This window comes from Dendrobates tinctorius, unplaced genomic scaffold (assembly GCF_039654945.1).
Source record: "Dendrobates tinctorius isolate UK_male_01 unplaced genomic scaffold, ASM3965494v1 ptg000116l, whole genome shotgun sequence".
Taxonomy (NCBI): domain Eukaryota; kingdom Metazoa; phylum Chordata; class Amphibia; order Anura; family Dendrobatidae; genus Dendrobates; species Dendrobates tinctorius.
Window position 1 is genome coordinate 34,181,664 of NW_027361784.1, and position 22,053 is coordinate 34,203,716.

The window sequence follows — 22,053 nt, forward strand, 5'->3', positions numbered from 1 at the left end:
GTAGCATCTGGATGTAAGTCTGTGTGTAAAAGAGAATTAGTGGCAGTAAGTTTGCAAAAGACATCTATAACGATGTCCCCATTTTGTGATAGATTTTCATATCTAAAAAGTCCAGTTATTTGTTGTATTTATATGTCAATTTGATGTTAATGGCATTGTCGATCAATATTTTCATTATGATATCGACTTGTTCCAAGGTTCCCTCCCAAATGAACCAGATAGCATCTATGTAGTGCATCCATTTATGTTATCTATCCATTTCTAAAGGGGGAACACAGTGTGTCACGCACTCAAGCCCACAGAAATAAATTTGCATATGAGGGGTCACAGGAGGCCCCCATTGCAGTCCCTTGTAATTGATGATAGATTTTATCTTTAAAAATGAATGAAGCAGCCTTTAATAGTGAATTTGGACAGTGAGAGAATGTCAACATCTTACAGCTTGGCCATAGATATAGGGAGAGAAAAAAGGGAAGAAACTGTACAGATACTGTGTGACAGCAGTTTGGAGGATTAGTGTGCGAGAAAAAAGGAATAATATAAATTTAAGTAATAGAGAGAGTGATATAGGAGAGTCACTGTGTCATAAACATATTTTTAGGGCAATTGGAGGCTTTGGAGCACTTTCAATTCAAGATTTATTAATTTGGTGCAAAATTGTATTTCTTTGGAAAACTTGGCAAAGCTGGCAAATTCAAATTTCAAAAGATTCGCTCATCTCTATCTATTATAAATATGGGAAGTGTAGGGATACACACTGTCAGATATAGACATGGTTTGGTCCAAACAGGGGCAGTTTTATTGCATTCATAAAACTCCAAAACCAAAAACATCCTCATCTGGGTACAAAGGTATCCCAGCAAATAAAAAATTAATTCAGCAGGCACATACTGTATCTCAGTGAGGGCTCACCCGAACAAATTATAGTGTTTTCTCCCAGAGCAAACTTCATGCACAAAAGAGGCATGATTACACCAGTTTTGGTATCCTCTTCAGCCCCAGCTCTAGCGGTTTCCAGCGCCAAACAGAAGTATTCAACTCTGGGAACAGTCCACACTAAACAGGCTGCAGCTTTCACACAATTCTCTATAGCTCCAACACACAGACTACTCAGCTTTCCTACCTGATCCAAGCAGTCACAATTCAGAGAGAGACCCTGGCTTGTCTCTGTCCCAGGTACAGCTCACATTTTGGCTGGTCACTCACCAGCAGCATTCTGGACTGTGCTCAACATCTAGCATATTATTCTACCTAGTGAACACAGGCCAAAGTTCTTAGTTAAAGTAAGTCATGTGGATCTAATCCAGACCCGCAGTGCTCGGAATTAACCCTATCCTCCCTGGGTTTGCTACAGAAACTAAAAGTAGCAGCTAAACTGACAAAATGGGGTTCATGTGCCTTTTATGCACAGGTGCCCTGAATTGTCCTAGTCTTTTTCTTGCATAAAACCTAGTCCTTTTATAACAGATTTTTATTAAATGCCCCATCTTGCCCCCTTACCACCTAGCATTTTGCAGCTTTACCTGTGAATTACAACTAAATCTCCCTTGAAAATAAAATATATAATACTCATTAAAAAATCACTTCTATTCCTTTGGAAGAAAATGATTGCCCTATAAGAATCTAAACCTCAGACAAACAGCGACAAGATGATTTTGCTGTCCCTATCATTATTAATATAGCACCGAGCTGACAAGTGCAATGCAAATAATTAAAATATGTTCAGAACTTTATTAAAATGTCAAGTGATGAGACTCTGCCAATCAGATTTCTATTACCTCTGTCACTGAACCTGTCACACTCGTCCGCTCTATCTGTCCAATGAACAATAATCTATTAATGGTATTCTGGGCTCATACTGAAGCACACCGGAGACGTATGTAAATAACTACGGCCCCAAAACAGCCACATTATTGTGTAATTATCTAATTAAAATGATAATCACAGTCAGCTAATAAACAGTGCCAGATTAATGTGATATCTTTATGTTATAAAATTTGCAACTACATTAGATACATATGAACAGATGTAAAGTAAGCATGTATGGTAACTATATTAAAGGAAAAAAAACATAAAAATAACATAACCGGTCCTGTTTGGCACTGCTACAGGGGTTGGACGAAATAATGGAAACCCCTAACGTTTTGGCATCATAATCTTCGAACATGTTATAAACATGCAAACCGTGACATATGGTAATGTTTTGTAGTTGATTATTTGTGTTGTGTGATATGTGTCTGTAAATTAACTGTTTGTTTTGCAGAATTGAAGAACATTGATGAGAACCTGATACCAATGGCAGACCTCTCGGATTTTCAAAGAGGCCAAATTGTTGGTGCTCGTATGGCATGTGCTAGTGTAACAGAAAGTGCCCGAATGCTTGGCGTGTCAAGAGGTCCTGTCTCCAAAGTAATGACTGCATTTGAAAGAGAAGGAAAAACGTCGGCAGCAAAGCACAGGTCCGGCCAAAAGTCGAAGTTGACTGAGAGAGACCGTCGGACTCTAAAGCGAATTGTGAGAGAGGATCGCAAGACCACGGCTCTGAAAATCACTGCTGAGCTCAATGAACACCTACAGAACCCAGTTTCCACGAAAACTGTTGGTCGGGAGCTGCACAAATCTGGATTCCACGGAAGAGCTGCAATTCGAAAACCGCTGCTCTGAATGACAAATGTTTCCAAGCATTTAGAGTGGTGTAGAAACCTCCAGAATTGGTCCCTCGAGCAGTGGAAACAAGTGATATTCTCAGACGAATCATCGTTTACCCTATTTCCGACCGAGTGTACGTTTGGAGACAGCTGAAAGAAGCATTCCATCCAGACTGCCTTCTCCCAACCGTAAAACATGTCGGAGGTTCTGTGATGATCTGGGGTCCTATTTTGTGGAGATCAGCCGGGTTAATGATATCCCTTCATGGAAGAATTAACAGCCGAGATTATTTAGGCATTTTGGGCGACCAAGTGCATCCTATGGTTCAAGCACTGTTCCCGGAGGGGAACGCCATCTTTCAGCATGATAATACACCAATTCATACAGCTAGAATTGTTAAAGCATGGCACGAGGAACATTGTAATGAAGCTGAGCATCTCATCTGGCCCACACAATCCCCAGACCTCAACATTATTGAGCATTTATGGTCGATTTTACAGATTCAAGTTAGACGTCGATTTCCGCCGCCATCATCGCTCAGAGAACTGGAGGGTGTTTTACCTGAAGAAAGGGCTAAAATTCCTTTGGAAACAATTCACACCTTGTATGAATCCATACCTCGGAGAATTGAGGCTGTAAACGCCGCAAAAGGTGGACCTACACCATATTAAACAACTTTTGTTGATGTTTCCAGGTGTTTCCATTATTTTGTCCAACCCCTTGTACGTCTCACCTGGGAAGTCAATTCTCAAAGCTACTGATATGGATTAGCAGATGAAGTGCAGCAGGGACAGATGACTTTGGTGTAACAGGACAAATCAATAAAAACCAAGGTGGCTATAGGAACTGAATGACAGCTTGGAAGTGCCAGAGCGGTAGTGCAGATGATTGGAATGGTGCAGCAGAGCCAGAAAAGTCAGGAGGCACATTGATGCAGCAGAATGAAACTAGCTGTGATTGACTGGGGAAAGCTGGTAGAAGAATGGTGCAGAGTAGCAGAGCCCAGCAGCTGTATCAGTGCTGAATATGCCAGGGGAAAGCTGTTAGAAGATTGGTGCAAAGTAGCAGAGCCCAGCGGTTGTATCAGTGCTGAATATGTCAGGGGATAACTGGTAGAAAAGTGGTGCAAAGTAGCAGAACCCAGTGGTTGGATCTGTGCTGAATATGTTAGGGGAAAGCTGGTAGAAGAGTGGTGCAGAGTAGCAGAGCCCAGTGGTTGGATCTGTGCTGAATATGTTAGGGGAAAGCTGGTAGAAGAGTGGTGTAGAGTAGCAGAGCCCAGCAGCTGTATCAGTGCTGAATATGCCAGGGGAAAGCTGTTAGAAGAGTGGTGCAAAGTAGCAGAGCCCAGCAGCTGTATCAGTGCTGAATATGTCAGGGGATAACTGGTAGAAAAGTGGTGCAAAGTAGCAGAACCCAGTGGTTGGATCTGTGCTGAATATGTTAAGGGAAAGCTGGTAGAAGAGTGGTGCAGAGTAGCAGAGCCCAGCAGCTGTATCAGTGCTGAATATGCCAGGGGAAAGCTGTTAGAAGAGTGGTGCAAAGTAGCAGAGCCCAGCGGTTGTATCAGTGCTGAATATGTCAGGGGATAACTGGTAGAAAAGTGGTGCAAAGTAGCAGAACCCAGTGGTTGGATCTGTGCTGAATATGTTAGGGGAAAGCTGGTAGAAGAGTGGTGCAGAGTAGCAGAGCCCAGCGGTTGTATCAGTGATGAATATGTTAGGGGGGCACCTGGTTGCATAATTGTGCGATGTACCGGAACCTATTGATTGTAGTAGCACCTGGTAGTAGAATGGTGCAATGTAGCAGGGCCCAGCAGTTGTAGCAGCACTGAATATGTCAGGAGGCACCGGTTGCATAATGATGCAATGCAGTGGAAACCAGTGATTGCAGCAGAGCTTTGACATCAGGATTCACCTGGTAGCAGAACAGTGCAATGTAGCAGAGCCCATGGGTTGTAGTACAGTAGTGCTAGATAAGTCAGGAGGTACAAGATAGCAGAGTGATAATCTAGTTACAAATTCTTTTGAGTTTATTTTCATTTTTGGGTAAAAGTAGGGCTCCTAAGCAAATCCACTCCTTAATTTTTGCAATTGCTGGAGGTCTCATCACGAGAATCCAAAATTTTCAAAAGTAGAAATATACTTTACATTTTTACATTCTGGATGAGTTCAGCCACCACTAGAGGGAGAAGTTGAGTAGTCTACATACTGTCTATAAAGCACATTACCTCACTGATTAAAAATGTATCTATTAAATGAATTGTCCACTACTCAGACAACCCCTCCTCAACACTATAGTTCCTCCATGTAAAATAATAACAGTTGTACTTATCGCCGGTGTGGACAATCCCTTAAAGCTCCCTCTAGTGGTGACTTCAGGTTACTAGGTTTTCATAATTTTACTTTTTCCATATAAGCAGGATTATGGAGCTGAAGGATATGGTGAGAATGAGTGACAATCACGCCACTGACGTGGCGCTTCAGAGCCCCGATGATGGGATCAGTGGGGAGCCCAGAGGTGAGACCCCCAGCAATGAGCGCGTTATTGCCTATCCTATGATTAGGTGATACCTTGATAAGTTGGGACAGCCTCTTTAGGTCTCTATTTGCTGCTCTGTTATCCGGTAAATCTCCAGCCTTCCTACTACTCCCACGCAAGATGTGACCTTTCTATTCCCGTCACCTACTAGGATAAAGCTGTTTCCCTTGTCTTCGTATAATTTGTTCACACTTTCCCTCCTTGGTATGATATTACAATTTACATTTCTCGATCTCGGACTTACAATTTCTCGCACATTGCGAGACACAAACAGTTTGTTGAAAGAAACAGAATTTGGCTCCAGGCAGTGGGGAATAGGAGATTTTTCTTTTCTTTATTTTACGTCGTCCTGATTAGAATCACTCTGAAAATGAGTCCAAAAAAAAAAATCAGATTGTGAGAGCCAAAGAAACCCTCGGAGAGTTCACGTTAAGTTCAAGCTCAACTATGAGATTCTGCTTAGATAAGTATCGGGAAAATAAAGAGTTCTACAAACAGCCGTTATATGAGAAAAACACACAGTGAAAGAAATGACCGTGCTCCAAAACCATCGATAAACAGGAATGGATGGCGACTCTACTCATCAATCGTGATTTTCTCAGGACTGTAACAATAAAGGGGCATTCTAAAACAATTTTGAGGGAATTTTTACAAACTAATGTCATTAACCTGTTCAGGGTCAGACTGGGGTATATGGGGCCCACAGGGAGAATTGACCCTATGGGCCCACTCTACAGCTATATACAGATACACGGTAGTTTCTGCACATCTACTGTGCGCCCCCATGACTGTGATGTATAATTATGGTAGTTTACATTAAAGGAATTCTTTGGTTAAACAAGTTATCACCGATCCATGGGCTCCATAGGATAGGTGATCACTTAGGTTTGACCATAAGAAGCTGTAACGATCGGAAGAATGAGGAAGTTTAAGCCCTGATAGGACACTCATCCCCATTTTAAAATGGAGCGGCGGGTGGGATGTCTGACCGCATCTCCATTCATTCTCTTTGGGGCTTCCAGAAAAAAACAAGTGCAGCCACTGAGGGAATGAAGGGATCAGTGGTCAAGTCGAACATGCAATTCCAGTCTAATGGGGATAAAAGCTCCTCATTCTGCCGACTGGGTCCCAGCAGTCGGATTCCCTCCAATCAATACGTCATCACTAGAGTTGAGCGAAACGGGTCGAAAAATTTCAAAAGTCGCCGACTTTTGGCAAAGTCGGGTTTCATGAAACGAAACCCGACCTAGGATGAGGTCGGCCACGAGGTCGGCGAGTTATGTGCCAAAGTCGCGTTTCAAAAGTTTGTTTTACGCTCTTTTTCAGCCAATCAGGATCCACGGACACTGTGGGCAACGTGATGACATAGGCAGGGGTCACCTCCATCTTTCAGAAGGGCATGCAAGTGATTGGCTTGCTTTGGTGGGCGTCACAGTGGGTATAAAAGGGCGTGCACGCCGACCGCCATCTTACTTCTGCCGATCTCAGTATAGGGAGAGGTTGCTGCTGATTCTGTAGGGAGAGCGTTAGGCAGGGAAGAAGACAAAAAAACTGCTTCTTCTGCTAGCGATTTGGCCTGCACAACACACCAGTCACTGTGTGTGCAGTGCAAGGGAAGGCTATATAGTGGTGTATCAGTGGTGTTGGTTGTTGGGCTGCCTTCTAATAAGGCTTCCTGACATTCCTGCATTGCTGTTTACCCACTGCTCCGCAAACTGCTTTTTTAAAAGCAATCCCAATTTTTTTTTTTGTCCTGCTGAGAAGAAAAAAAAACTGCTTCTGCTGCTAGCAATTTGGCCTGCACAACACACCAGTCACTGTGTGTGCAGTGCAAGGGGAGGCTATATTGTGGTGTATCAGTGGTGTTGGTTGTTGGGCTGCCTTTTAAGGCTTCCTGACAGGCTGGCATTGCTGTTTACCCACTGCTCCGCAAACTGCTTTTTTAAAAGCAATCCAATCTCCCTTATCCTCTAGTCACTTTTGTCACAGCTGTGCCATCGAGCCTGTGACATAGCGCTCAGATATCAGTGGGCCTCACACAATCCAAAAGTGTCCAGTGTCCAAAAGTGTGTGCAGAGATTCAAAATCTCCCTTATCCTCTAGTCACTTTGGTCACAGCTGTGCCATCGAGCCTGTCACATAGCGCTCAGATATTCATTGGGCCTCACACAATCCAAAAGTGTCCAGTGTCCAAAAGTGTGTGCAGAGATTCAAAATCTCCCTTATCCTCTAGTCACTTTGGTCACAGCTGTGCCATCGAGCCTGTCACATAGCGCTCAGATATTCATTGGGCCTCACACAATCCAAAAGTGTCCAGTGTCTAAAAGTGTGTGCAGAGATTCAAAATCTCCCTTATCCTCTAGTCACTTTGGTCACAGCTGTGCCATCGAGCCTGTCACATAGCGCTCAGATATCAGTGGGCCTCACACAATCCCAAAGTGTCCAGTGTCCAAAAGTGTGTGCAGAGATTCAAAATCTCCCTTATCCTCTAGTCACTTTGGTCACAGCTGTGCCATCGAGCTTGTCACATAGCGCTCAGATATTCATTGGGCCTCACACAATCCAAAAGTGTCCAGTGTCCAAAAGTGTGTGCAGAGATTCAAAATCTCCCTTATCCTCTAGTCACTTTGGTCACAGCTGTGCCATCGAGCCTGTCACATAGCGCTCAGATATTCATTGGGCCTCACACAATCCAAAAGTGTCCAGTGTCCAAAAGTGTGTGCAGACATTCAAAATCTCCCTTATCCTCTAGTCACTTTGGTCACAGCTGTGCCATCGAGCCTGTCACATAGCGCTCAGATATTCATTGGGCCTGACACAATCCAAAAGTGTCCAGTGTCTAAAAGTGTGTGCAGAGATTCAAAATCTCCCTTATCCTCTAGTCACTTTGGTCACAGCTGTGCCATCGAGCCTGTGACATAGCGCTCAGATATCAGTGGGCCTCACACAATCCCAAAGTGTCCAGTGTCCAAAAGTGTGTGCAGAGATTCAAAATCTCCCTTATCCTCTAGTCACTTTGGTCACAGCTGTGCCATCGAGCCTGTCACATAGCGCTCAGATATTCATTGGGCCTCACACAATCCAAAAGTGTCCAGTGTCCAAAAGTGTGTGCAGAGATTCAAAATCTCCCTTATCCTCTAGTCACTTTGGTCACAGCTGTGCCATCGAGCCTGTCACATAGCGCTCAGATATCAGTGGGCCTCACACAATCCCAAAGTGTCCAGTGTCCAAAAGTGTGTGCAAAGATTCAAAATCTCCCTTATCCTCTAGTCACTTTGGTCACAGCTGTGCCATCGAGCCTGTCACATAGCGCTCAGATATTCATTGGGCCTCACACAATCCAAAAGTGTCCAGTGTCCAAAAGTGTGTGCAGAGATTCAAAATCTCCCTTATCCTCTAGTCACTTTGGTCACAGCTGTGCCATCGAGCCTGTCACATAGCGCTCAGATATTCATTGGGCCTCACACAATCCAAAAGTGTCCAGTGTCCAAAAGTGTGTGCAGACATTCAAAATCTCCCTTATCCTCTAGTCACTTTGGTCACAGCTGTGCCATCGAGCCTGTCACATAGCGCTCAGATATTCATTGGGCCTCACACAATCCAAAAGTGTCCAGTGTCTAAAAGTGTGTGCAGAGATTCAAAATCTCCCTTATCCTCTAGTCACTTTGGTCACAGCTGTGCCATCGAGCCTGTGACATAGCGCTCAGATATCAGTGGGCCTCACACAATCCCAAAGTGTCCAGTGTCCAAAAGTGTGTGCAGAGATTCAAAATCTCCCTTATCCTCTAGTCACTTTGGTCACAGCTGTGCCATCGAGCCTGTCACATAGCGCTCAGATATTCATTGGGCCTCACACAATCCAAAAGTGTCCAGTGTCCAAAAGTGTGTGCAGAGATTCAAAATCTCCCTTATCCTCTAGTCACTTTGGTCACAGCTGTGCCATCGAGCCTGTCACATAGCGCTCAGATATCAGTGGGCCTCACACAATCCAAAAGTGTCCAGTGTCCACAAGTGTCTGCAGAAATTCAAAATCTCCCCTGTCCTATAGACACCTTGTACCTTGTTTTACATTACTATATAGTTTGTTGGATTTTGTCTACATTTCTACCAAAAATGAGGAAGGCTGGTGGAAGAGGCCGTGGAATTGGGCGGGGGTTGGCAGCTGGTAATGATGGTGTTGGTGGTGGATCTGATGGTAGTGGCAAGAGCAAAATAGGACCGAATGCAGGAGGTGTTGAGCCTGCGTCATCGTCTGGCTACATAAGGCCTCGAACGCTTAGTTTTCTAGGAGTTGGCAAACCGCTTTTAAAGCCAGAGCATCAGGAAAAAGTTTTGTCTTACATTGCTGACTCAGCCTCCAGCTCTATCGCCTCCTCTTCTTCAGTTGTAAAAAGTAAAAGCACTGAGTCGTCATTGGAGGCTCATGTTCATGAACCACACCTTTCCTTGTGTCCTTCACCCCAACCAAGATTGAAGGATGACGCAGGCCATACTACTGATTACTCCATGGAGCTGTTTTCACATACCATGCCTGGATTATCAAGTGAAATGGTGAATTACCCAGGCCAAGATGAATCTGACATGGAGTGCACTGATGCACAGCCGCTGATGGATGATTCTGCTGGTACATTCACTCAGAGCACTACATTGTCCTCGCAGTGTACAGAGCCAGATTCTGACCCTGATGAGACTCAGGTGCCCCTTCCCGCACACTATACCACCATACACGGTGACACAGAGGAAGGTGCACATGACATAGAAGAGGAGGTGATGGATGACCCAGTTGTTGACCCAGATTGGCATCCATTGGGGGAAGAGGGTGCTGCTTCCAATAGCTCAGATGAGGAGCATCCACAGCAGACATCGACATCGCAACAGCTGTTATCTGGCAGGCCCGTAGCACTCCAAAGACAGGTTCCAAACATCAAAAGAGTTGCTGGACAGCTTGTCCAGAAGGTCAAAAGATCACAGCGTGCTAGGCCGCAAAATGTCTGCCAAAGTAGGAAGAGTGCAGTGTGGCACTTTTTTGAACAAAATCCTCATGATCAGGCCAAGGTTATCTGTAAGAAGTGCGCAAAGACCTTTAGCCGAGGGAAAAATCAGAAAAATTTGAATACCAGTTGCATGCTTAGACATTTAACCAGCATGCACTTGCAAGCGTGGACACAACACCAAACCTCAAGTGCCACATGTGCAACTGATCACAACGAAGGTAGTCAGCAACGCTACATTGTTTCCCCCACTGTAAGCCCACCGGTTAGCACAGCAGCAAATGTTGAGGTGTCGTTGCAAAGCCACAGCAGTCAGGGAATCCCACTGTTATATCAACGAAAGACTGATTCTAGGCCATCAGAAAGAACACCAACTCCATCACCATCATCAACCCTCTCTCAGTCTGCCCTGTCCACCGCTACTTCCACCATATGCAGCTCTCAAGTCCAGCTCACCCTCCCAGACACTATGAGTAGGTCAAGAAAGTACTCAGTCTCTCATCCGTGTACACTGGGTTTGAACGCCCACATTGCCAAACTAATCTCGTTTGAGATGATGCCCTTTCGGTTGGTGGAAAGCACAGCTTTCCGCGAACTCATGGCCTATGCAGTACCACGCTATGACCTACCCAGTCGCCACTTCTTCTCTCGCAAAGCCATCCCAGCCCTCCACCATCATGTGAAAGACCGCATTGTCCATGCACTCAAGCAGTCAGTGAGCGGAAAGGTGCACCTCACAACTGATGCATGGTCCAGTCGGCATGGCCAGGGCCGTTACGTGTCCATCACTGCGCACTGGGTTAATGTGGTGGATGCAGGGTCCACAGGGGACAGCGGTGGTGGGACAGTGCTGCCTAGCCCACGGTATAGGAAACAGTTGGCTGTAGGCGTTCGACCCTCCTCCTCCTCCTCCAGAAGCGAAAGCTCGTCCACAGAGCGTAGTTGTACGAGCACTCCATCTGCAGCTGCCACTGTTGCACACGATGTGTCCCCCTATCGAGCAGCTAGTGGAAAGCGTCAGCAGGCTGTGTTGCAGATGATGTGTTTGGGCAACAGACACACCGTCGAGGTGCTGGCCGAGTACTTGAAGCGACAAACTGAGTCATGGCTGGGCAGTGTACATCTTGAGGCAGGCAAGGTAGTTAGTGATAACGGCCGTAATTTTGTGGCAGCCATAGCCCTTTCAAAACTCAGCCACATACCTTGCTTGGCTCACACCTTGAACCTGGTGGTGCAGTGCTTCCTCAAAAATTATCCGGAGTTAACAGCCCTGCTCCAGAAGGTGCGAAGACTGTGCGCGCACATCCGCCGGTCGCCTGTACACTCCGTTCGTATGCAGAAGCTGCAGCGATTGCTCCACCTTCCCAACCACCGCCTCATTATCGACATTGCAACAAGGTGGAACTCCACCCTGCACATGGTGGAGCGGCTGTGCGAGCAAAGGCAGGCCATAATGCATTTATGGGAGGATACACGGCCAGGCACTTTGAGAGCAGACATGGAGTTGACAGGTGTGCAGTGGTCGAAGCTGAAAGACCTCTGTAAAGTCCTTCAGTGTTTTGAGGAATGCACACGGCTGGTAAGCGCAGACGACGCCATCCTAAGCATGAGCATCCCACTTATGCGTCTGCTCATGCAAACTTTGACGCACCTTAAGGAGCAGGCGTCTGCAGCCAATGTTGATGAGGAGGAAGAGGAGGAGGGAATCCTTGATGACATTCAGCCATTGTCTGCTCAGGGACCTCTCCTGGACGAGGTGGAGGAAGAAGAGGAGGAGGAGGATGATGATGGGGATGATTACTTAGGGGAGGAGGATGCATCTCGTGGGGCAAGTGAAAATGTTGGCGTGGCAAGGTCTGGTACAGGGTTTGTGCGTGACTGGAGGGATGTGGATTTGCCAGAAAGTGCTCCTCCACCCAGCACTCGCAGTGCATCATTGACACCGGGAACATTGGCCCACATGTCAGATTATGCCTTGCAGATCCTAAAAAGGGACCCCCGCATTGCCAAAATGATGAACGATGACGACTACTGGTTGGCCAGCATCCTGGATCCACGCTATAAAGGCAAATTACAAAACATCATGCCACAGGAGAACCTTAACCTAATATTGGCTAATAAACAAGCAACTCTGGTAAATCGGTTGCTTGAGGCATTCCCAGCACACAGCAGCGGTGATGGTTCTCACACGAGCCGTACGGGCCGGGGGCAGCTTGGCAGAGGTGTTCGTGGTGCACACAGCAGAAGTGGCGTTGGAGACAGGGGTTTCATGACAATGTTGTGGACTGATTTTTCAAATACCGCTCACACAACTGGTAATACTGCATCGATGGAAAGTGACAGGAGACAGCAGTTGTCAACTATGGTTACAAACTACTTTTCCTCCCATATCGATGTTCTCCCACACAGGTCATTCCCCTTTGACTATTGGGCCGCTAAACTGGACACCTGGCCTGAATTGGCCCAATATGCCTTACAGGAGCTCGCTTGCCCAGCTGCAAGTGTGCTATCGGAAAGAGTCTTCAGTGCAGCTGGATCAATCCTGACAGAAAAAAGGACCCGTCTGTCAACCCAAAATGTGGATGATCTAACCTTCATTAAAATGAACCATGCATGGGTTTCCAAGGATTTTGTCCCACCTTCCCCTGATGACACATAGGGTGACAGAAAAATGGCTTGCTTTGGTCCACCTCTTCCTGGGACTTCACCTATTTCGCCTTTTGCATCAGCTGAATGTCCAACATCAACATATGCCACTTTCTAAAACTCCCTAACTGTGCTGCCTCCCCCCCCATGGCCGGGGTCACCACCTAGCGCACGACACCGTGCGAGTGCCGTTGCCCTGGACAGGTGGGTAGGCCGACTCTTGGGTGCGGGCACTGGCACAGGGTCCCTCATAGTGCAATCAAGTGTCTCTGACGGTGGTGGTGCACACCCGCCGTCAGACACACCGCTGTACTATGAGGGGCCCAGTGCCAGTACCGACGCCCACGAGTGGGCCCCCCTTGCTTGGGCAGGGCCCCAGCATTTGCAATCTTTACCTCTCCCTGCTCCTCCGCTGTGTAATCTGGGCCGTCAAATCCATACTGTGCCTGACACCGTCTGAGCCTGCCTCCTGATGTATAGACATATATTTTGAATGTGTACGCTATCCATACATGTTATCTGGGGATACGGTACCCTTTCTAACCTTTGTGCAATCACGTGCAATCCATACTGGGCCTAACACCGTCTGAGCCTGCCTCCTGAGACATATATTTTGAATGTGTACGCTATCCATACATGTTATCCGGGGAAACGGTACCCTTTCTAACCTTTGTGCAATCACGTGCAATCCATACTGGGCCTAACACCGTCTGAGCCTGCCTCCTGAGACATATATTTTGAATGTGTACGCTATCCATACATGTTATCTGGGGATACGGTACCCTTTCTAACCTTTGTGCAATCACGTGCAATCCATACTGGGCCTAACACCGTCTGAGCCTGCCTCCTGAGACATATATTTTGAATGTGTACGCTATCCATACATGTTATCCGGGGATACGGTACCCTTTCTAACCTTTGTGCAATCACGTGCAATCCATACTGGGCCTAACACCGTCTGAGCCTGCCTCCTGATGTATAGACATATATTTTGAATGTGTACGCTATCCATACATGTTATCCGGGGATACGGTACCCTTTCTAACCTTTGTGCAATCACGTGCAATCCATACTGGGCCTAACACCGTCTGAGCCTGCCTCCTGATGTATAGACATATATTTTGAATGTGTACGCTATCCATACATGTTATCTGGGGATACGGTACCCTTTCTCACCTTTGTGCAATCACGTGCAATCCATACTGGGCGTGAGAACGGCTGGCGAGCTGTTAAGCAAGCTACAGCACCTGTGGTTTGCACACGTAAGTTTTTCATTTTTTCAGGAATGACGGTTAGGCCTAATTCCGGAACTGCGGTTGACCTGCACTTACTGGGAAATCATTGTTCGCGGGTAATAATTGTAATCAGTGATCCCCATCACTAACGTTGTTCAGCGGGTTATCTGCACCTGTAAGCGACAAACGCTGGCCTTTTCAGTGTAGCGCACATGCAGCCACGGACATGTAAGGGCATGACACACCAGTTATTGGCCAATCTCATGTGCCAGAGCCTCACGTGTCCCTCTAGTAAGCCGGACTCGGACCGCGGGGCATGACGGAGTCTCGTTCGTTAACGGAATTAAGCTTGCAATGTGTGCATCTGTTCTGTAGCTGGCATGGTTGAGGTTTCCCAGGTGGAGTCGAATTTAACCGTAGGCTCCACTCCTGGTGGTGCCCTTCTGGACATTCCTTTAAGGTTCAGCTTTGCAACCATACTGCCCACGTAAAACAAACACTTTGCCTTCATGAATGCTGTTTGGAGGGTCATGACTCATGGGAATAACGCCGCCCAATCAGTTAACCTGCTAGAGAGATCCTTCGTTGCTCCCAAGCATGACATCACACTCCCTAGGAAGAAGGTAATGCCACTGTGGCGACCGTACTCCTGGGGGCGACACAAGTGCACTGATGCCCAGCCACTGCTCGATGAATCTGCTGGTACATTGACCCAGACCACTACATTCCCCTCGCACACTACCCGGCCTGAATCTGACCCTGATGAAACTCAGGTTACCCTTCCCATATACAGTTCCATCTTACACGGTGACAAAGAGGAAGCTGCAGATGAAAGTGCAGGTTCGGCCCACCCGCCATCAGACACACCACCGTACTATCAGGGGCCCTGTGCCAGTGCCGTCGCCAACGAGTGGGCCCCCCCTGCTTGCCCAGGATCACAGCACTTGCAAAGTTGAAATACTGTGCAGTGAGATGGAAGATGGGGACCACGAGGAGTCTAGACTAGTACAGGGATTCCCTAGCGAGGAGACTTATTTGATTGTTTTCAATGTTGGGACAGCAATTTTTGGGGAGCACTATACTCTGGAGAATGATAGATGGGGCCCACCATACACTGGAACATTCCAAAGGTGGACATCAGACACTGGAGCAGCATTTATAGGGCCCATTATACACTAGAGCATTAGAAATGGGGCCCATTATGTTTGGAGCATTATTTGGGCCCATAAGACAGTGGAGCTTCATCCATGGGGACCAACATATACTGTAGCATTATGTGGAGCTCATCATATACTGTTTCAAACATTATATGGGACCAATGATTCTGTATGGAGAAATAGATGGGCCTCGTCATGAGATGTAAAAAGTGAGGTATTTTTCATTGTACTATACCGCTATTTCTCTGCCGTATCGGAGCATGATGAGTTGTGGTATGTGTTAAAGGGGCGCTCTTTCGCCCAGGGCACATGAAAACCTGCAGCCATCCCTCCCCCCCACAACTTTAGCCAAATAACCCCCATTTTTCAGTGCGTAACTTGTATTATGAAGTTAATTAAGGTTGACAAGCTTAAGTAAGAAGAATTGATGCTTTTGGCATTCAAATGGGCACTGTAGGTGTGTTTCCTGTCCTCCTCTCACTGCCGACTTTTATTCCCCATTGACTTACATTGGGTTTCGTGTTTTGGGACGACCCCGACTTTTCCCTTTAATCGGACGATCTTGCTCGACCCGACTTTTGGAAAAGTCGGGTTTCACGAAACGAAACGCGACCCTAAAAAACCAAAAGTCGCTCAACTCTAGTCATCACTTATCCTGTGGAAAGGTGATTACCTTTTTTTTCCACAGGAGAACCCCTGTAAGTGCATCTCTGCCGGTGTGTTCCAAGTATTTGATCTCTAATGGAAATAAAGAATCTTATCCTAATTAATATCAGAGAGAACAAATGACTGCCATACACAACACAATCTACTATACCAAGACCAATACTACAACATACAGGGGAGAAATACCACCACATAGTGACTGAATAATACCACATACAAGGAGAAATACCGACATACCATAACTACACTACATATTTCACCACATAGTGACCAAATAATACCACATACAAGGAACAAACATGCCACACCATGAACAGACTATATAGTGATGAAATAATACCACATATTACAAGCATATAGCGAGCGACCAAATAATACCACATGCAAGGAGAAATACCGCCACAGCATAACTAAACTACATATTTCACCACAAAGTGACCAAATAATACCAACTACAAGGGACAAATACCGCCACATCATGACCAGTCCACGAATTACCACCACATAGTGACCGAATACTACAATATTGATGATGAATATAAACCACAATACCAACAACACTGTTATTACCACCAGTGACATTATACACAGGAGCTCTCTATATAGTGTACAGTGTGATACAGTGATCACCATTGAAATTATCGCCACCAGAAAGTGGCTTCTTCAGGGAAAATGGTGGATAAACCAGCCAAAGTTTATTCTTTGTCACATAGTAAAACAATGAAATAATTATTACCATCTTGAATCAAGAGGTCCACGGCTTGGATCGAAGTCATATTGCGCATGTGCACAGTCAAATCCACCGATTCACTTCAAATGTATCATTGGCGCATGCGCAAGGAAAGGTATGTATGCATAGGCATGTGACATACAAAAATAGGTTTACTACGCTTGCGCGTGACAAACAACCAGCACAATGTGTGCACATGCATCTGATATCACTATAGAAGTTGTCCAACATGCCCACCCAATGGAATTTACCAGTGGTAAATCGTGACCCTAATATAGTCATTGATACTATATGCGGCACAAATGTGTCAATAGCACATGCGCAAAAAAAGATATGGATGCGCAAATGTATAATGTACGAGAATATGCTTGCTGTGTCTACACGTAGCAAAAAACTAACACGATGATTACACATGCGAGAAGACCTCTGAAATGCCCGGATTGTCTTGATCATCACGTGACCCTAGTGTATTCACTGCTACTATGTGCGACACCTCACCTGCGTGTCTAAACACTGCGAGCAAACATATACATATAGTAAAATGTCAGAATTTACTTAAAATATGAAACTGAGCAGTATGTAATTCATATTGAATGCACATATCATATGTTGATGTAAGTGAACTTACAAATAGCAAATAGTGTAGATGAATCCCATCCGAGAGTCCGACTTCACCGATTCGAGTACCGACATTGTATTTATTGTAAAAAAATAGGAAAACATAACTAAAGCTATATAACTTTGGCATTGCTATTATTCACTGTACCCACAAAACAAAGGTAACTCTTTATTTTTGTAGCAAATAAATAGCAAAAAATTTAAAACATTAAGAAAAAAACAACAGTATTTTTTTTATATACAGTAATTCTTCCTATAACGAGTTAATAAAACTTGATTTTTGCGTTATATGCTCCCCAAAATTCTGTCACTGACAATTACGACTCAACCTAAAAGAAAACAATGTAAATATAAATACTTTAGCTCCTAGAGTGTGGGAATAAAAAAGAAAAGAAAGCTGTATTGTTTTAAAGGACCAAAATGGGCAAGTCCTTAAGAGATTAAAGGTAAGCCGTCATTAAGAAATCACCTATTGCTTAAATTAGATTTTTTTGTTTCATGTAATTTGTAAAAAAATTTTTGTCTTTTTCAATATTGGTCTCACATCTTTTACTGCTTCCTTTCTTCTCTTTTACAATCTGCATAACGGTTCGGAATCCCATTGGGGGCCCTGACTGCACACACAGAATAAGTTGCCATGGCTTCAACTTATTCGTCAGACAGCTCACCTTTATTCTGAAAAGCCCTTTTAGTGTGCCTGCACCTTGTCTTACAGGCCACACGTAGCAAGTCAGAGCAAGCCTGCCAAGGTGTAGCGGGAAGGCTCCTTGCCTCTTACCCGGTAGACCTACAGGATGTAACGGGAAGGCTCTTTACCTCTCACCCGTTAGATCAGCTGACTAGAATAGGAATAGGCCTTTTACCTACTAGTCCAGCGCCATGGAACGTGGGAAGGCTGTTTCTACTTAGACAGCTCACCTTTATTCTGAAATGCCCTTTTAGTGTCCCTGGACCTTGTCTTACAGGCCACACGTAGCAAGTCACAGCAAGCCTGCCAAGGTGTAGCGGGAAGGCTCCTTGCCTCTTACCCGGTAGACCTACATCATGTGGCAGTGAGCTCCACAATGTCATTGCTCTTACAGTAAATAATCCATAGTCTCACTGCTCTTACAGTTGTTGTAGCTGATTTTGTGCTGACCCAAAGTCAGGCAAGCCAGATCACCAGTGAGGCCAAATGTAGGAGTTTACGCCCTTAATTTACAAGCGCTTGGAGAAAAAGGAAACTGCACCCTCGTCCCCGTTTCAGGCCTAATTAGAAAAATCTTTGTTATTCTACGTTGTATGGCCTCTGTCACAATTCTTCCTCTCAGAGTCTCGAGTGGCAGCTCAGCCGTCCAATCTGGGGAAGGGGCGTGCTGAGTTGTCAGTATTGTTATAGACAGCTCAGCTGTCCAATCGGAGGCTTGGTCGAGCTTAGCTGTCAGTGTGGTAAGTGACAGTTCAGTCTCCCAATCAGGGCTGGGGCATGTGCGGTTTCCTACAGGTGTCTCCAATTTGGAATGATTTCCAGGCAATTCAGCTGGCTGTCTGCTTCTAATCTCTGCCAGTTGTAGCTCTGCTTAGCTTGGTGTGTATTTGCTCTGTGCTTTGAGATTTCTAGTATTTTGATCTCTGTTGACCAACCCTGGATTTTCCTTTGACCATCCGTTTGTCTTGCCCCTTTGTCTTGATCCACTACCATCTTGGAATTCTGACCCCGGACTGTGACCTGACTACACCTTTGCCTCACCCCTCAGTTTTTGACGTACCCTCCTGACTTTTGACCTTGGACTCCGTGACATCCCCACCTCACGGCATGTCCATAAGCAGTGTCTAGCGTCACACCCTCTACACGGTCATTAATAAATATGATAAAAAGAAGATGGCCCAAAACTGATGCCTGTGATATCCAGCTGTTATCTGTGACCCAATATCTCAGTGTGTTCCATCAATAATCACACCTTGTTTATTATTACTAAGCCAGTTGTTAACCCAATAAGCCAATTACACATATTTTCTCCTAGTCCCATTAATCTCATTTTATGTACCAACCTTTGGTAACATGCATGACATTACCCTGGTACAATCTGGAACTGATTGCTTAACCATAAAGTATTTTTCCCATAGTGGAAGTTAAACTTTCCAGTGTCATGATCACGTGTGTCAGGTCGCAGATGATGCCGCAAGGCGAACCCATAACACACGTGACCCTGGATACACCACCTCCAGTGGGGCGAATTTAAATAATAGAACGTGCAGGTGGATACGCCGCCTCCACCTGGCGAATTTAGGAATTACACGTTAACATATACATTTCTGGAAACACCGCCTCCAGTACGGCGAATTTAAATAATAAGGGGGGAACCTGGGTAACTTTAACAATGGTGGGCCCTGCGATAGGGAAAAGGGAATTGGAGACCTCCTGAGCTCCCCTGAGCCAGTGTCCCTGCACTCCTAACGTTCCCTATGCCGGTTTCGCACCGGGCGCCGCATGCGTACCTCAACGCCCTAGCTCGCCCTAAACCTAAACCCTCACTAGGGAATAGGTCGGTGCGGAGACTAATCCCACCACTGCACTAGCAACACACATGAGGAAAGAGACAATACAGGGGAAACACCACTTAGCTTTGCTCTGTTGCGTGCGCTCCCAGCAACAGAGCCCACCACCTGAGTGCATCTTCTCCTCCACCCTGATCCATCACCATAACTGGATCCATCACCATCGTGCAGCCTGGGAGCAGAGTCCATCAACACCTGCAGCAGTCCAGTACACAGAGTCCCAAGATGAGTCCAGCCTCTGCCAAGAATCCAAGCACGCTCGAGTCCAGTTCTCAGCAACCAAGTCGAGTATGCTGAGTGCAACTCTCTTCCTAGTCGCCACTCCTCCACGCCATGCCCGCACTTCCCGCCGACACCATAAACTGCGACTCCACCAGGCCATGCCAGTCCTTCCTGCAGACACCATTAGCTGGCACTCGATCTCTCTGGCTGACTGCGCAGGACTCCTATCCAGCTCCATCCTTCCACCAGGCTCTCCCACAACTCAGCAAGAAATATCACCAGCAGTGAGTGAACACCCTGAGCACACCTTTATAGGGTGTCACACCTGAACCATAATTAAGTGCAACCTAACCTAAGGTGCAATACCACTAACCACCACCGGGGACAGTCAAAACACCTTTGAACTTAACCAAAGTAAAAAAAGTTCACTCTGTGCTTTTAAACCCGCCAGATCCAACACTGGATCATGACATCCAGCCTATGTTTTTCCATTTTCAAGTTTTGAATATTGGCACCACATTTTCTCTGCGCCAGTCCGGTGGTACAGACCCTGTTATTGTAAAGGAAGTGGAGCAGGTGAGCTTTGACATCACCTATTGTGAATGATGGATCCTATGTTATCAGTGTGTATAGAGACATTTCCTATCAACACTATGACACATGTTTGCACATCCCATCTCTGCCTATTTTGGATGCAAACGCCAAAAGTCGCAAAATATTTTCACAACTGTGTATTGCACAAAAGTTCTATGACAATTGAAGGTGTTTTACTCCAGAATTCTGGTGTATGAACACCGTGATGAATCAGGGCCTCTAGCTTCTATTTGCTGCAGGAAACAACACATGTACATTAGCTACAATGATCAGACTCATCTTTTTCATTTCAGCATCTAATGTGTGTTTGCAAAACGTCAAAGGGAAAGGAGGGGAAGCAGAGTCAGCTGAGACACAGACCATTGTTAATAGAGGATTCTGTACATAGAGATGTTACCTGGCATTGTAATCATGCCTGTGATGATAAGGAGCCTGCTGAAAACGCTTCCTGTAAGGACAGGAAGACCGAGTCTAAATAAAGAAAAAAAAAACATTGGCAGTGTGAAGATTGCATGAGTTCTCCCTTTTTTTTGTTTTCTTTTTTAATAAAAATCACGATTTGCCAAAAAAACAACTGTTGCCAATTTATAAAATTACACATAACGCAAAATCCAATCCTGATTAAAGGGAGCCTGTCATCAGGTTTTCCCAAAATAAGCTACAGCCACTACATTTAATGGCTCTTTTACAGTAATCTAGCAATCTGTATATTGTATAAGTCCCCAACCCCCTCTCGCTATCCAAAGTAATAACTCTTTGATTTGGCCCGATCCAGTCCGACGGACATTACTAGTTTTCTTTGGCGCCTCCTCTCTCCTCCGCAATCACCACCCTCCTGCCTTTTCGCATAGATTACTGTAAAAGAGCCATTAAAAGTGGTGGTGGCTGTAGTTTACACTCGTAAAACCTGGTGGCAGGTTCTCTTTAAAATATGATGTCATTTTGTGATGATAGATTCAATTTAGGAATCATTAAATCTTTGTACAAGAACATGACACATAATTATTTTAATTTAACCAAGCATAGTGTCAAAAACAAACATGCTGCAGCTTTTTGTGGGGTCTAAATAGTAATGTTTCTCCTTGTGGAGAGTGATATATCTGACATCCCAGTGTAAGGAGACTTATAGGCCATGCACTGCTCCGCTGGGAAATTATATAAGTGAATTGCCTTTTCAGAAAGGAAGAGGACTAGATCTCTCAAGCCACCTATTGAAAGTAGGTTCCTAAAAGTCAATATCGACCCTTTAACGTGCCATGCCATGTGACTTAAGATAAAAGACAAACCCGAATCTCAATTTGTGGTCACGTGATTTGGGGTGTTGCCCCTCCTGAGTGCAACTTTTTGTGAAAACTGCTACAATTTGGGGCTCGATTCAGGCACAAAGAAATTTGTGTAGCTTGCCAACTGTAGAGGATTTAGAAGAGCGTGTTGATCTAGCAGGACGCGTCAGGGACAGTGTCATA

The 22,053-nt window shown here is 45.4% G+C and overlaps 1 protein-coding gene across 1 annotated transcript in view; it reads left to right on the forward strand.

The window, feature by feature from the left end:
* Positions 1–20,599, forward strand: part of LOC141101361 (SCAN domain-containing protein 3-like) — a 62,134-nt gene extending 41,535 nt beyond the window's left edge. The window contains exons 2-3 of the mRNA XM_073590432.1: positions 5,072–5,169; positions 20,493–20,599. Coding sequence (XP_073446533.1) covers positions 5,072–5,169; positions 20,493–20,599 — 205 coding nt within the window. The remainder of the gene's footprint in view (positions 1–5,071; positions 5,170–20,492) is intronic.
* Positions 20,600–22,053: the final 1,454 nt, after the last annotated feature.